This window comes from Haliotis cracherodii, unplaced genomic scaffold (genome assembly GCF_022045235.1).
Source record: "Haliotis cracherodii isolate W230 unplaced genomic scaffold, xgHalCrac1.p SCAF_4, whole genome shotgun sequence".
NCBI classification, from domain to species: domain Eukaryota; kingdom Metazoa; phylum Mollusca; class Gastropoda; order Lepetellida; family Haliotidae; genus Haliotis; species Haliotis cracherodii.
Window position 1 is genome coordinate 31,070,480 of NW_027266297.1, and position 16,122 is coordinate 31,086,601.

General features: G+C 38.5%; 1 protein-coding gene across 18 annotated transcripts in view; it reads right to left on the reverse strand.

The window, feature by feature from the left end:
- LOC139480555 (microtubule-actin cross-linking factor 1-like) overlaps positions 1-16,122 on the reverse strand; it is a 275,708-nt gene that overhangs the window by 211,213 nt on the left and 48,373 nt on the right. For all 18 annotated transcript variants that reach the window (XM_071263682.1, XM_071263686.1, XM_071263685.1 and 15 more), the window contains one exon: positions 13,092-13,153. In XM_071263682.1, the coding sequence (XP_071119783.1) occupies positions 13,092-13,153 (62 nt within the window). The remainder of the gene's footprint in view (positions 1-13,091; positions 13,154-16,122) is intronic.

Consider the following 16,122-nt stretch of genomic DNA (forward strand, 5'->3'; position numbering starts at 1 on the left):
TTAATTCAACTGATGAGGATGAGTAGGAAATGCCTTCCCTTCAAAGGAGACACAAAACCAATTCACCTTGAGGGAATAAATATATTTTATCAAGAGTAAAAATGAAGATGCAATAAATTTCTATTTACATTTCCTAAGGTTCAATATTTGTATGCCAGAGTTTGTTAATATCTCTAAATTGTGATAAAGATAAACCTCTTATCATGTCAAGGAAAAAATATTTCCATAATGTACAAATATTAGGTCTTCCTCTCATGCTAATTTCATCAATACATTTCTGTGAGTTTTAATAAACCTCTTAACATGCTCAGGGTAATGCACTTCCATAATGTTCAAATATTACACATTCCTACCTTATTAATTTGACAACACACCTTTGAATTTTAATAAGGATCAAACTTTAAGATCATAAAATTCCATGTCCTTCGCCCAGTGTTCAAATATTATCACGCAAATTTCATCCGACACACCTGTGCAATGTACAACATCAAGCTATCCATCACATCACAGGTGTGACATCAGCTGGGTGATACATTACAGTATCTGGGTGTTAATCGACATCTTAACCTACTTTTATGTTTATTTTGGCTCAGGACTATTCAGAGAGTGTGCCATAGTACACATACCCTTTCCATATCGGGTGGGGAAAGACTACCGAAAAACAGCAGTTGACTGCCCTGAGGGTAAGCCTATAAGGGGGCTTGGTAGTAAAGAATGTTTTTGTACTAGCGGTTCTTAAGTGTATTTGCGTAGCAGAGATGGGTTAACATGCTATTTCTGATATTCTTCACAATGTCAGTGATTCATTCATTTCTTGCATGGGAATTCATGAAAGCAAATCAAACAATAAAGATATACTTCCAATTTACATCAAACAATCTGATAAACCTGGTTTCTGATCCGACACAAATGTTTTCAACAACAAATTGTTAGCCAAACCAAAAGTAGGTCTTTTTACAAATAAAAATCCTTTTTTCCATCAAAACATGTCATGGTTCAAAGGAGAAAAGAAATAATGCATATATATGCTAAGATCTATAATCTGAAATAATAACAGTTTGCACATAAAAACACAATTGTGATGGCTGTAATCTTTATAATATTGCCTCTATAATCAACAAGCAGTGGGTGTCCCGGAAAAACATCCAGTTCCTGACATATGAAAGAAAGTACTATCCTGGTTCAGAGAGGCCCCAAGTGTCATTGTAAACAGTAAGCATAAAAGAATGGCCAGGATTACTATAGTGTGCTTCAGGTCTTGCAAATTGCTAGTTGGTAACGTGCAGGGACCTCCCCCATATTGTTGGTGTGCAATGGAGATGATCCACACGGACCATAGGACCATAGTGCTCTGGACCTGAGCATAACAAGGCCTTGAATATATGAATAACGTACACCCAGACATTAGGGAGGCAAGGTCATAAAAACAGCTTAGTCGACTTGATTCAGTCATTCGGGACATCAGAAGGGAAGTCTTCAATGTCATGACATCTGGATTAAAATGACCCAGTTTAGTCCAATGACGGGCCTTTTAAAATGTAGTAGGTTACAATATTAATGTGTGATTGAGTGAGTGCATGAGTGAGTACGCTTTTATGCCACTTTCAGCAATATTCCAGCAATTATCACGACAGGGGAAATTGGGGAATTGATGTGTGGAATCGAACCCAGACCTTCGTCGTGACGAGTGAATGCTTTATCCATTAGGCTACCCCATCGCTTCTTTGATATTAACGAATATAATATAGGCAAAAACATATTTATTTCATCATTTAATTAAATCTGATAGTTGATAGGATGGATAATTCTGCAATCGTAAAGATGACGAAATGTGTAGTTTTGAGAGTATTTGAAAGTTCATGTAATGGGCCGTAGGTGTGTTTTGGGTCTTAGAACATAGATGGCTTGAAAAGTTCCAGTTCTGTGAAAGATGATCTGCTTTTCAACATCTTTCGACATACTAATTTAGAAACAGGTCATTCTCTTATTCCAACACATGGCAAAAGAAACTGACTTCCACTGCAACAAATCATTCCCTTGAAACAAAAAGTGCAGAACAGCTTTCTGCACCATGTTATTGCCTTGCATCCATAGAGTGCATGCATGTTAGTTGTTGAGACCCACAATTCCGCTTTCAAACAAAGTCATCTTTTCCTCCAAGAGTTCTTATTTTCAAAAGCAGTCTGGGAAAAGAGGAAATCTTGATACCTTTCTAAGTACGACCTCCCTGTTTGAGACGGAGAGATTTGTCTGTTTGCCAGTGCCTTCTAGATATACACAAAGCTGTTGGTGTCGACAAGGCAGGTTAAAGACTGTTAAGGCTGCTGGGGTTACTGACATCAAAGGCTGAAACTGCTCCCCTACAACTGACCAATACATCAAGTAGTGGGCAGCAACTAGCATGACTAGGTGGGGCACCTGTTGATGGTTTGGACAGGCTCTCCTTCTACAGGTCCTTGAATGGTCAGTTGTTTGGTCAGATAGCCACTTGAACCTTGGATTACAAATGTGTAGGGACAGCTGGATGGGCTGAACTGATTTGAAGATCCTAGGAAAAACTAGAATGACCATTGGCTTAACTCATATGCTTCACGGTCTGGTGTCCATTTCCAAAGCGCTTTCCAGCAATATCACAGCAGGGGACGGCAGGATTTGGTTCACAGATTGTAGAGAATCAGTCTCAGGTGTGATCAACCACAAAGCTACCCAACAACCATTAATAAATATGTATATGGGGGTCTACAACTACAATGTTAAAGGGGCGTTGGGGTAGCCTAGTGGTAAAAGCGTTGGCTCATCACACTAAAGACCTGGGTTCGATTCTCCACATGGGTACAATGCCCATTTCCGGTGAAGATCCGGGGAAGCATAGGTCTTCAGCAACCCATGCTTGCCGTAAAAGGCGACTATGCTTGTCATAAGAGGCGACTAATGGGATCGGGTGGTCAGGTTCACTGACTTGGTTGATGCATGTCATTGATCCCAACTGCATGGATCGATGCCCATGATATCAATCAATGGATTGTCTGGTCACGGCTCGATTATTTACAGACTGCCATCAATAGCTGGAATACTGCTGAATGCGGTATTAAACAACAAATAAACAAACAAACATTTCTGGAGCTCCTTGCCATGATATTGCTGGAATATTGCTAAAGGCAGCATAAAACCTTATTCACTCACTTACTCTCAACATTGCATGGATAGTATGCTAGGACCCTACACAGATGTTCTCCAACTGTATTTGAAAATTGATTTTTCCATCCTTAACTTTCCCACCCTTGTGAATAAATGAACTGTTCCGCATACAATATAACACCTATGGATCGAACACAAGCACAGCTCGGGAGCTGGTGCACCAGATGCTTGAATAATCATTACGTATTGGCAAACACCCGGTAGACAGAATTTCTTAGATTTGCATAATCAATTAAAATTGATAGTTTTCATTCCCACCCTATGAATATTTTGAGTATTCTGTATCAAACACACAGCGTGCTGTAGGTAGGATTATCTCATCATAATATCAGTAACATTTCCTCAACACCTCAGGAAGTCAAAGCCAATACAATTCCAAATCTAAAACACCCTTGCACTTACCAATGGCTGAAAGACACTGCTCAAAAGAAGTTAAAGAACACCCAATTCTTTCATATTAGTTTATAGCCATAACATGAATATGAAAGAATCAGGATTTCTTTAACTTCTTTTGTGTAGCATATTGTCAACAACACATGTCTAGTTCTTTCTAATTCAGTGAACAACCCTGATGATTATTACACATATCTAGCAGAACACTTATCTCAAATACAATTTAGAGTGGCCTCCCCTTGTTTGACACATGGAAATCCAAATAACACCAAGTAACAATGAACTAGACACACTGACAGTCTTTCCTTTAACGACTTTAGCGACTTGAGCCACTCGTCCAAAGCCCCAGTCTGTCAAATTTGGGCTTTTAAGCTCAGCTAATAATAGTCCACAGAAAAATACTAAATTCTACTGATAACGATGCTACGAGCCAAGTCAGGGTCAGAGGTCCCGAAACATTTTGGCATAGACTGCAGTGACCACCCAATGACCTTTTACCGTGGGTTAATAGATGGCAAATGGTAAAAGCTGACCACTTGTAATGTTGTAACTGTCATACACAGTAACAATCACTTATGTCCATCAGGGGGATAATGCTATTAACATCCTACATACACTCCCCAACAGGCGTGTATTGCACCTGTAAATATTGCTAGCATCCCAGTAGCCTATTTCATCATGTGTTACACACTGCAGACAAAACTATCTGTGTATGATATAAACAAATCAGACACAGACAAGATAAATACATATACATTGACAGGACAGATGTCTTACAAGACTTTATTGTTTAAGGGGTCTGCTACTGTAAGGTAAACTGAGTAAATCATGGTCAGTATGAGGTCATTGTATAGGTGTCTCTAACAAAGGTAGTATCAGCGTTGCTAATTGTGACTCAGGTATCGTTAATTGCAATATAATGTTTCACATCCAAGCTTATTTGGTGGCTATGACTGAGCAGTGTTTTATGTTTCTAGATATACTGCAGTTCTTCATGGTTGGGTGATAAAGAATGGGATCCCACATATTAACCACATGAGGACTACCCACCACTGTATTTCCTAAATGCAGTATTTCCTAGATAAAGGAGTACTTAAAAATAGGATTTTCCTTTTGTATTGGTCTTCTACAATGTCTACATATCTATTCACAGCTCCAGAAACTGCATCTTTACAGACTGCCGTCACATAACTGGAATACGACTGAGCACAAACAAAGGAAACAAACGATTCTATTTTCAGCCCAATACATATGACACGACCCTCAGGATGGCCATCCAATGAAACTACTGAGCAAGAGAAATTCTGTCCTCAGTTAGAGAGGACAAATAAGTCCCGGGTATCATAATACAATCAAGATGAAGCTCCCTAGACTATCAAGGATGCAGAAACTGGAACTCAATTAGATTTCCTGTACACATCATTACGAGGATCCATAGGTCACTGGAATGAGTATGTAATACCACCACAATTTTAAAAACTAATTTCCAAGAAACCAACCATAAAAAAATGACCAGCAAAATAGAAACTAACAATGAATCTTTCTACTTTCCCCACCCCAATTCTGTTGATGTATCCGATCCAATGTTTGCTCGGGGCATACACCAGTACAATAACAAGCCATTCAAACTACGAGTGTAATATTTCAATGGCTGTGACTCATCCGTAACAAATATCCACAACTGTTTGTCTATGTCAAAAAGTGCATTGTGTACTGACGTGTTTTTATGCCTCTACGTGCCAACCATGAAACAAAACTCACTATATCCAAGAGGTGGGTGTACGGTGCAGTAATGCACCCAGCAACAAACACAATCCCACCCAAAGCTAACATGCTGTCCAGATTGCAGATGATTAACAACTGTTCACAGGTCGGAGTGACATTTGCTGATATTTGACTTGTCATCTGTCACCTATGTCTGCATTATCACCTTGTGGTCAGCTATTTGAAAGCTACAGCTTAGCACAGTCTAGTCCTGTGCCATGACTGTGGAATTTATATATATCATTATTTACTAAAAGCCAAGGCAAGTCTAGATCAAACTAAACCATGTCTAGTTTCCTTGATTCCATAGCAGTAGAGGAAAGGTTCTTTTCGAGAGAAAAAAACCAATTATTTTAAAGAAATGTTTTCATAGACTAATATAAGTGTTGCAGCGTTAGAAACTGTCACTTGTCCTGCAGTCCTTGCCAAACTGTCCAATAGTTAAGGTATCATAAGGACTAGTAGAAATTTGCCGTTTTTAGGAGTTTTGCTATATGTTATCACTATATACATAAGGACTAGTCCTGTTTGGTCGGTGTTGGAAGGGGGAACTAGCCCTTATACAGAGAGAGAAGCCAATGCTCCTACATCTATGTTGCATGCTATGTTAAACCTATCTTTCCTTATACATGTACATGTAATATGACAGTTGACTGCATTGGTAGATTGCATTGGTAGATTGTATTGGTGGATTGTATTAGTTCACTGCTTTGGTAGATTGCTTTGGTAGATTGTATAGATTCACTGCATTGGTAGATTGTATTGGTAGATTGTATAGATTCACTGCATTTGTAAATTGTATTTGTAGATTGTAATGGTGGATTGTATTAGTTCACTGCTTTGGTGGATTGTATTAGTTCACTGCTTTGGTAGATTGTATTGGTAGATTGTATAGATTCACTGCATTGGTAGACTGAATTGGAAGATTGTATAGATTCACTGCATTTGAAGATTGTAATGGTAGATTGCATTGGTAGATTGTATAGATTCACTGCATTTGTAAATTGTATTTGTAGATTGTATTGGTGGATTGTATTAGTTCACTGCTTTGGTAGATTGTATAGATTAACTGCATTAGTAGATTGTATAGATTCACTGCATTTGTAGACTGTATCAGTAGATGGTATTGGTGGATTGAATTAGTTCACTGCTTTGGTAGATTGTATTGGTAGATTGTATAGATTCACTGCAATGGTTGATTGTATTGGGGAGATTGTATTGGTGGATCGTATTAAACCATTGTATTGGTAGATTGCATCCATTGACTGCATTGGTTAAATTTATTGGTAGAATGCATTGACTGATATTGATGGATTACAAAAAAGGCTGATGTCATTTGGTGGACTTCACTGACACATACAGATAATATGGCAATAAAATCACTATCTGATGATATACTTTCATTACAAAAAACATCACATGAGTTCACATCTGATGAAAACCTTGGGCCACAATCATAAATACCAGTAAAAAAAGACCAACATATTTCCAACATATATTCATAACCTTGCACGGAGAAATTCAAGAAGAAAGTTTGGCACTTACACTTAACATGTTCACACACAGTCTTGACAATCTCCTGTGGATGGGGTAAGATGGTATCATTATGAGAAATAACAGTAACCATGGGAACTATCTTCATGCACCTTCCTACCTTCCTATCATAATGAAGACAAAACGGCCAAACAAGGGAAGCACAACGTTATCTAACTTCCAATTTGTCTCAAAATTCAAAAGCTAAAGAAAAACGAATGAGAATCATGAGACAAGTTTGAGCAATTACTCAGCATTTGTAAAGTTCATGTTCTTCTTCTGTGTTGGATGTAGATATTTCTCGGGTATTATTTTCAGACTGAAGTCACGTGTTAAAACTAAACCAAGGAAGTGATCCAGCAAATACAAGCCTTTTTTACAACACTTCTACAAAGTCAACTAGACCAATAATGTTTGTTTGTTTGTTTGTTGGTGTTTAACGCCACACTCAGCAGTATTCCAGCTATATGACTGCAGTCTTTAAATAATCGAGAGATATCATGAGCATCGATCCATGCAATTGGGATATGCATCAACCAAGTCGTAAGCCTGACCATTCCATTAGTCGGCGCTTATGACAAGCATAGTAACTTTGTATGGCGAGCAGGGTTTGCTGAAGACCTATTGTACCCCGGATCCCAATAACATTTTAATTAGAGCTGAAAACCATATCTTAAACTTTACATAAAAAGTTGTTCCGAACCAAAATGGACAATTTTTTTTAAATATTTTAACCAGTTTTACCTTTTCTGAAACATTTTCACAAAGACCGGACAATTTCAACAAATTTATTTTAAAAGTTGACCACCATCCACCAATGACGTTTCCATCTCACACAAGCTCCTATCCAGGCAATTTATACATTCCTTGAAACATTTAAAGGACCATATGACCCTTGCATGATTTCATAACCTGTGCGCTACCACATCAAGATTATGATTCATAGATCGCCAAGCTTGGGTTACCTCTAGGTTCAATACATACCCTGCACAGATAAAAAAAACACTGCCCCACATGCCACCATATCCTGGTAACCCAGCCATGTATTTGTGATAAGCCGTATCGGATATAGCTAATATTTACACCTGTGTAAGCCCTCGAATAAAACCCCGAGCAGAAGTATACATAATGTTGCCTTTAAGAGTGAGTAAGTGAGTGAGTATGATTCTACGAAGCTGTTAGCAATAATTCAGCAATATCACGGTGGAGGACAGAAGAGATGGGCTTCACACATTGTACCCATGTGGAGAATCAAACATGGACCTTCGGCGCCATGAGCAAACGCTTTAACCACCAACGCCATTATTCCAAAGTTTTTAAAACACTGCTAAAACCTAGATCAGCAAAAGAAATCAAATCTTGGCCACACAAATCTGTGGTTGATAGCATAAGCAGCAAACCTTACTATTGAGGTACAATCAGCTCCCAAAGTAATCGTAGCAATAACATAAGACCTATGATAGTCATAGCGTAAACTAACGCCAAGTCTCTGAAAATATAATTTTGACAGAAACAAAAAAAATCCATTTAAATTGAAAAGGACCCCCAGTGAACTCTAGACATGCTGGAACCACTGGAACACCCATGACCCTGCTGGTGCATGTGTGAATCACAGGGTTTGAATTGACACCAGGACAGCCAGGCTTCATTTTTAGACAGCTCTTCCAACCCTCATCCTTATGAAGGCTATTATGAGCAGTCTGTGCATGAACATTTTTTAGTCAATTATCTTGAACTTGGCTCTAAATCATCATTTTCAGATTGTCGGGTTATTAGATGGACTATTTTTCGCTTAGGATACTAGACCGAACAGAATTTTATAAGAATCCGGCTTCGGCGGAGTGACTAAAGCCACAGACTGTATGAGTAAGAACTGCGAGACTACATATTTCTTGGAAGATAGGTTTCGTTTCATACCTTGTAATAATGACTCACCCACCCCTTGTATCAACAATACAACATAATCCAGGCACTATAAATCTATATGTTCATTACATTGTTCGGAATTACCTATTTTGTATAAAACATGGGGTGTAAAACTACTCTTGCTTTCATTCACTGATTCCTTTTTTTTTATTTCAGAGAACTTAACAATGCCTTAGGGTCAAATCTCTTCTCAAAGTATTCAAAGGCAACCTGTCAACTTGGCAAAGTATGTTTCAATAAAACTCTACGTTGCTAATACATCATATGCATACACTTGTAACACCTTTTCTCCTCCTAGCATAATACAATAACAAAGTTGCACTCAAAAGTAGCCCGTAGTGGTTAATTTATGCCCGATTAGAGTAACCACTTCTTCAGATAGCATACCGGAGTAGGCACATTGTGTTGCCCAGGGCGAATCAAGATTCTTTCATGGTCGACTTGCCACGTAGTCGCCAGAATTGCTGATCTAGGAGTCATGGTCGACAACAAGTCATTTTGCAGCAGATTAATCTTATTATGTATAAGATCAAGTTTTTCCCCGTTTTTCAGCGTTAAAATACATGTGATTTTACTCATGTAGTAAACAATGGTTATCTTCATACATGTGATTTTACTCATGTACTAAACAATGGTTATCTTTATAAAGAAAGTCACTACATGTCTGAAATATAGCCAATGATGTTTATTTTCAACTTACCGTCGAACAAGGAAAAAACATAACTGAAAATAGTTTATTTATGTTTTAAAACATATAAACAAAGTTTATTATGATCATAGTAAATTCAAAGAATCATTTCTAGTTTCAAAGATTTTTACAGAAATCAATAATACAATTTGAAACAAATATTGATCAAGTTATGGTTGGCAAATATCCAGGAATAAACTGACCAGTTAGTGACCTAATGACACCGACAATACCGAAATCGGTGGACAAACATCGAGCTTACCCTACGTCAATCAAACCATTAGACCGACCAATTACAGGGCCATGCTTACCTGACCGGCAATATTGACAGAACTGTTTTCGCCTCAAACAGTATTGACAGTCGTCACAAAAATAAAAGTGAAATATCCAACCCTACTCGACAACCATTACCCACTTAACCTTATGAACTGTGTCGTCAGTCTCACTAGTTCTCACAAGTGTCGACAAGCAAAGCCATGTTACAACACTATGTCAATCCAAACTACTTGTCAATCGCTTGTCTCTGTCAATAACTGGGAGCATATTGATTGTGGTTCATGATGAATCATGTTAATGACTGTAGCATTCCTCTGCAGGAAACACTGCAAGACCTGGCGCTGCGAGTAAGTGAATGTTGTTAATTGCCTAGTCAGCAATATTTGAACAGTTTTGTGAGTGAGTGAGTGAGTGAGTGAGTGAGTGAGTATGGTTTACGCCGCTTTAAGCAATATTCCAGCAATATCACGGCGGGTGACACCAGAAACGGGCTTCACACATTGTACCCATGTCGGGAATCAAACCCAGGTCTTCGGCGAGACGAGCGAATGCTTTAACCACAAGGCTACCCGACTGCCCCACTGAACAGTTTTATGATGTCGGTCTGTATATGATCCATCTGGACTAACTAAACCAGAGACTGACAGTATGACCAACGATACAAGCCATGGAGGCACAATGAGTGAGTGAGTGAGTGAGTTGGGTTTAACGCCGTTTTTAACAGTATTATCAGTTATATCACGGCGTGTCAGCTTAATGTGGGAGGAAAGCCCGAAGTGATGCAGGTCACAGACGTTTACCACTTCGGTGAAACCCACGAGCATGGGTATGGTGCTGACAAACCTAGAAACATAATCGGGGCGAACCGGGATTCGAACCCACAATCATAGGTTTCTGGCGAGCCCAAGGGACGCAACTCTGTACAGGGAATCGCGGCGCCTTAGACGACTGGGCCACCCGTGCCCCCCGAGGCACAATGAGACACAAGCAGTCAAATCTGGACAGGTGAGGTGAGGTCGAGGTGAGGTCGAGGTGAGGTTTAAGTGAGGTGAGGTTGAGGTTGAGGTTGAAGTGAGGTGAGGTGAGGTGAGGTGAGGTGAGGTGAAATAACGTCACGTTCAAGATTATTGCACTTATATAGCAAAGTATCAGTGTGTCTGGACTAATGCAGATTTTATAGTGCTAGCCCACTGAGATACCATGCTGTAGTTTGACATGAATACCCCACAGACACAGTATACTGACTCCAAACCGACCAGTCCTTGTTTTAGTCCCTTAATGCTGAGCGCCAGGCAGGATAACAACAATCTATACTGAAACATCGCCTTAACAGAAATTAAGGAAGTAGTTATCCATAAATTGTGTCTACTTTGTCATCCGTCAACTTCTAAGTAATGCCTCTCGAACAATTCAATGCAATACAAGTCATAAGAAGCTATAACATTAGTTATGGATTAAATGTACACATTAACCTGAATTTTAAAATATATCAGTCAAATCTGGAAATTTTTAATGGCATTTGAAGCCAAATTGATACCTCTGAGCAGGTCTAGACAAATTCCTGAGCATTCATACCTCTTAGAATTGAACTAAATAGCTTCAACAATAATTATCACGGCAGACACTCTCATAAGTAGGAAATGAGCTTATTGGATAAAACATTATTAGCTTGTCCAGTATCAAATTGTTCTTTCAATTCATCTGAACAATCTGGAATCCAAACACTGGAAAATCATTGAAACATTCTTTTCACTGGATGGTGACAAATCTCAGGAATCCTATTCACAGACAAAGCAAAATCTCCCTGTAATCCCTGCTTGAAACATGTCGGTATAGCAGGACCACTGTCATCCATTCAGAAATGCCTCGAAAAAGATTTTAGAGAAATTCCCACTTGGGTGAAATATACCTTTGCCCATGTGTGACCTAAATCCCGACCTCCGGAGCTAATACCTGCACAGACCTTAACGTGTTAGCGAAGATCAGAGATAATTGGGCTTCACTCTCACCTAGTACTGAGTGAGTCATTCTGTAGAGGACACCTTAAAGAGTGGTTACACAGTTTCACATAAGCCTCATTATCAGCGGTACATTGTTCATCTTGAAGAAACTGCTAATAGAAAAATTCTGATTTTTTATTGCTGACTCAACAGGTATAGTATTTCACCAGCTAAATCACGATTTCTAGGCAACATAATAAGTACCACTTCAGTAATTAAGGGCTTTAAAAACTTTTTCGATAATAGAGCCTAGGCCTGGTGTTTTCTGTTAAGAAACCTGTTATATTACACAAGAAATATATACACTGGCATGGCCTTTGTAAGGGAGTGCTCACAAGATTATGAAGCAGGGCATATCATAGGGTGAATATGGTAATTCAATAATGAATTACAGAGTTATGAAACAAACTCTTGAAATCATAATTGAACTAGATTTATCAAACCGTACCTATGTACATAGTCAGACTAAAATGCAAGAATTATCAAAAACATGCAAGTCTGCAAACTAATCTTTTAACAAGAAAAAAAAAGAATCTTGACGCTGACACTGATGTTCTGACATAGGAGATTAACTTTCATAGAGTTGTTTTTTGATAAAAACCACATTCATTTCAATTCAAGATAAAACACCTTCTTGAGTTTGACAAACTCAATTTACAGAGGATGGACAACTAACAGAAACTCTCCAGCGGAGATAGACTACACCTGACCGAGGATGAAAATGTCTCTGTTGCCCGTTGCAGCAACAATCTGTAGATGAACCCCCTCCATTCGTCATTACTTGCGACTTTTCTAATTCACTTGTTGAGACAACATAAAAGAACCCACACTGAAAATGTGTTTGACATTTGAACGCTCAGGAAATACAATCAGATTCTAAATATCTACCATTCTTGTTGTGTTAATTTGTACATCTCTGCTTCTAATGTGACTCAAGTCCCCTAAAAAGGACTTCAAAGTCAGGCGTTAATTTCAACCTGAGGATCATCAATTTCAACGTCAAAATCCAGGCTCGTCGTTTGAAATCGTTTCAGCCATATTTGGTCAGAGCAAATCACATCACCACCATGAAAGGATTACAAATTCTGTTCGCAACTGACGAGAACGACAGAAAACGTCATCCAATCAGACATGTTTGCACGTCGGTTTCATGTAAATAGCAGAAGGTTCCCAAGAGCTGTTTTCGTCCCCATTGCAAGGTGTGTCTGCTTGCTAACAGGGGGCGCTGTGTATGTTTCTGTGTCATGGATGAGCTGCAAAATGTCACCAGACTCGTGCAACAGCTAAAGTAACAGCTTGTCAGCAATACTCACCTTTAATAAATGCTTATTGACCCATTTTGTAAATGTCTTCTTCTGAACAGCATCTCGCTGGTCTGAAACAGAAATCAACAGGCCATTTGAGACTTGAGTCAAATTTAATTCAGCAAGGAAGGAGGTAGTGTCTTTTAAAATTCGGTTCTGCCACAGCTGGGTAAAGATACACAGTTTTCAAATAGTCAAACACCCTGCGGAGATGAATGTTGGATGTTAACTCAATGTATATGGACACAAAAGCTGAGGCACAGATGGGATCTGCAAATGAGTTGACTTAGAAAGTGCATTTTGGCTTCTGCCGTGAACAATTTCCTTTGAAAAACAAACGGCCTTAACCGTGGTACTCTTGAAATAAAACATGAGCTTCTTTGTGTTCATAAAGCATGCAGTAAAAATGTTCATCCATTCAACTCCCCATGGCATTTTTAAGCTTGTAATTAAAATTAAACTTTGAAATACAAACTACTTTCATAAACATAACCAGACTTAGAAAAGGGAAGTGATGCCAATGAGAGATATTCCTGCTACTTTGGCTGCAGACACAAACATTGCCTTGATGATGAATGTACACTTGCATAGTGCCAAGTTCACTCAACCCAATACAGCATACATTAACTATATGTTTCACTCTGCGCAAGTTTTCTCATCTCGGTTGTTGGAGCTCTCACTCTATACAGTGCATAGTGAATCATTGATGAGTTTATGAGTTTACGAAAGTAAGCTGGAAAGTCGACAAGCCCCATTAAACCATCCAACTCTTAATTCAAATACATATAGCAAACTTCAAACACCCAGGATTTCACGTCCAAGCCCTTCATTTGAGTGTGGAAATGAACCCTGGCCTTTGGCATGACGAGCAAACACTTTAACCACTAGGCTCCCCTGCTCCCTCTTAGTTTGAACACTGGTTAGTATTACCTGATAGTAAGTGTGAGTGTAACTTTCTCCCTGCAATAACATGAGGGTAATACCTTACATGGTCAATATACTGTCTTTGACATTCGTCAACAAATATTTTTAATTTATATCGGAAGCTGAGTAAGTAAATCTGATCCATTGACTGCAGTAATAATGGCGTTAGCGTTGTGAGCATACTTCAACGGATGGACTGTAGCATATTACAAATATCTCTTTTTTATTATTATTATGTACAGATTAAAATAATAAATGCAGCAAAGAGGGTTTGGGTTATCCTGGCACAGTCAGGTTGGTTAGGCTCATCATCAGCCCAGGGTCCTTGTCCCCTCTACACGCAGCCCAGAGAGCGAGTGGGACTTCTCCCAGGAAGCGCTGCCTAGTCAAACCCACCAGAACTTTTCAGAGAATGTGAAGACTCCCCAACACACCAGCTTTCTGCATTACCCAGATTGTCAGAAGGGCTGTATTCCTGGTAGCAAACCCAGGTACTCTCCCAATGTCAGTCAACAGATTGGAAGGTACCAAACCTAAGGCACCGAGAACATTGGGGAGTTGGACAACTTGGTACTTGGGACGCAAGCGTGACATTATTATTATTATTATTATTATTATTATCACCGTATTTGACGTAATAAGTGCCTAGGGCGCTCTCAAAATAAGAAATAGGGGGCTCTTATTAGAATGGTATTTTGGTGGGAAAAAACAGAGTTGAAAGATAAATTTCGTGGTTTATGCTGACAGCCTGAAATGTTTATAAACGACAAATATATTTTTCCAGAATTTAATTGCCCATAATTAAGGGTACATATAACACACGAGTGCTTATTATACACAAATAAATAAGTCTTGTGTACATTGATATATCGGAAGGGGTGCAAGTTGGGATTGTTCACTAGCCAATATATTAGCAAATATCACCGTGGGCGCTTATTAGAGCGAGCCGCTTATTACGTCGAATACGGTTTTATTATTATTATTACTGCACTATTATTATATATTGTTCGAAAGTACAACTCAATGTCACAATGAAGAAACAAACACTTTTGTGTGATCAATGTTGGCTACATGACGGCCATCAGGCAGTGTCAGCATGACAGCAGTCAATGACCTAGATCCATCCTAGCTGCAGATGAACATATGACATTGACGTGACAGGTGCCCTGGTGTGTGTGTCAGTCAGTGTAATAGACACATCACCTAATTGTCCTTGCATAATCAGACCCATCTATCACCATCCTACTTCTCCGGGCTGTATGGGAGGCATGACAGGGCTTTGCACATCATGCATCGCTGGATTCCAGGACTCTGTCGCGTAATATACTACCAAAATAAAGTTAAAGAACACACGATTCTTTCACATAACTACAGTAAACTACGGTTATAACGAACTCAAAAGGACCACTACTTTTAGTTTGTTATAACCGTGGTTCGTTATAGGCATAAAACAGCAAATGGACGGGAAGTTTGTTATATCAGTCAGTTCGTTATAAGCGTGTTCGTTATAAACATAGTTTACTTATAGTTAATCTGTCGTGTAATATACTACTAAAATAAAGTTAAATAACACCTGATTCTTTCATATAACTATAGTTAATCAGTTAATAACACCTGATTCTTTCATATAACTATAGTTAATCAGTTAGTAACACCTGATTCTTTCATATAACTATAGTTGATCAGTTAATAACACCTGATTCTTTCATATAACTATAGTTAATCAGTTAATAACACCTGATTCTTTCATATAACTATAGTTGATCAGTTAATAACACCTGATTCTTTCATATAACTATAGTTGATCAGTTCATAACACCTGATTCTTTCATATAACTATAGTTGATCAGTTACTAACACCTGATTCTTTCATATAACTATAGTTGATCAGTTAGTAACACCTGATTCTTTCATATAACTATAGTTGATCAGTTAATAACACCTGATTCTTTCATATAACTATAGTTGATCAGTTACTAACACCTGATTCTTTCATATAACTATAGTTGATCAGTTACTAACACCTGATTCTTTCATATAACTATAGTTGATCAGTTAGTAACACCTGATTCTTTCATATACCGTATATGACCGCGTATAAGCCGAATTTTGAGGA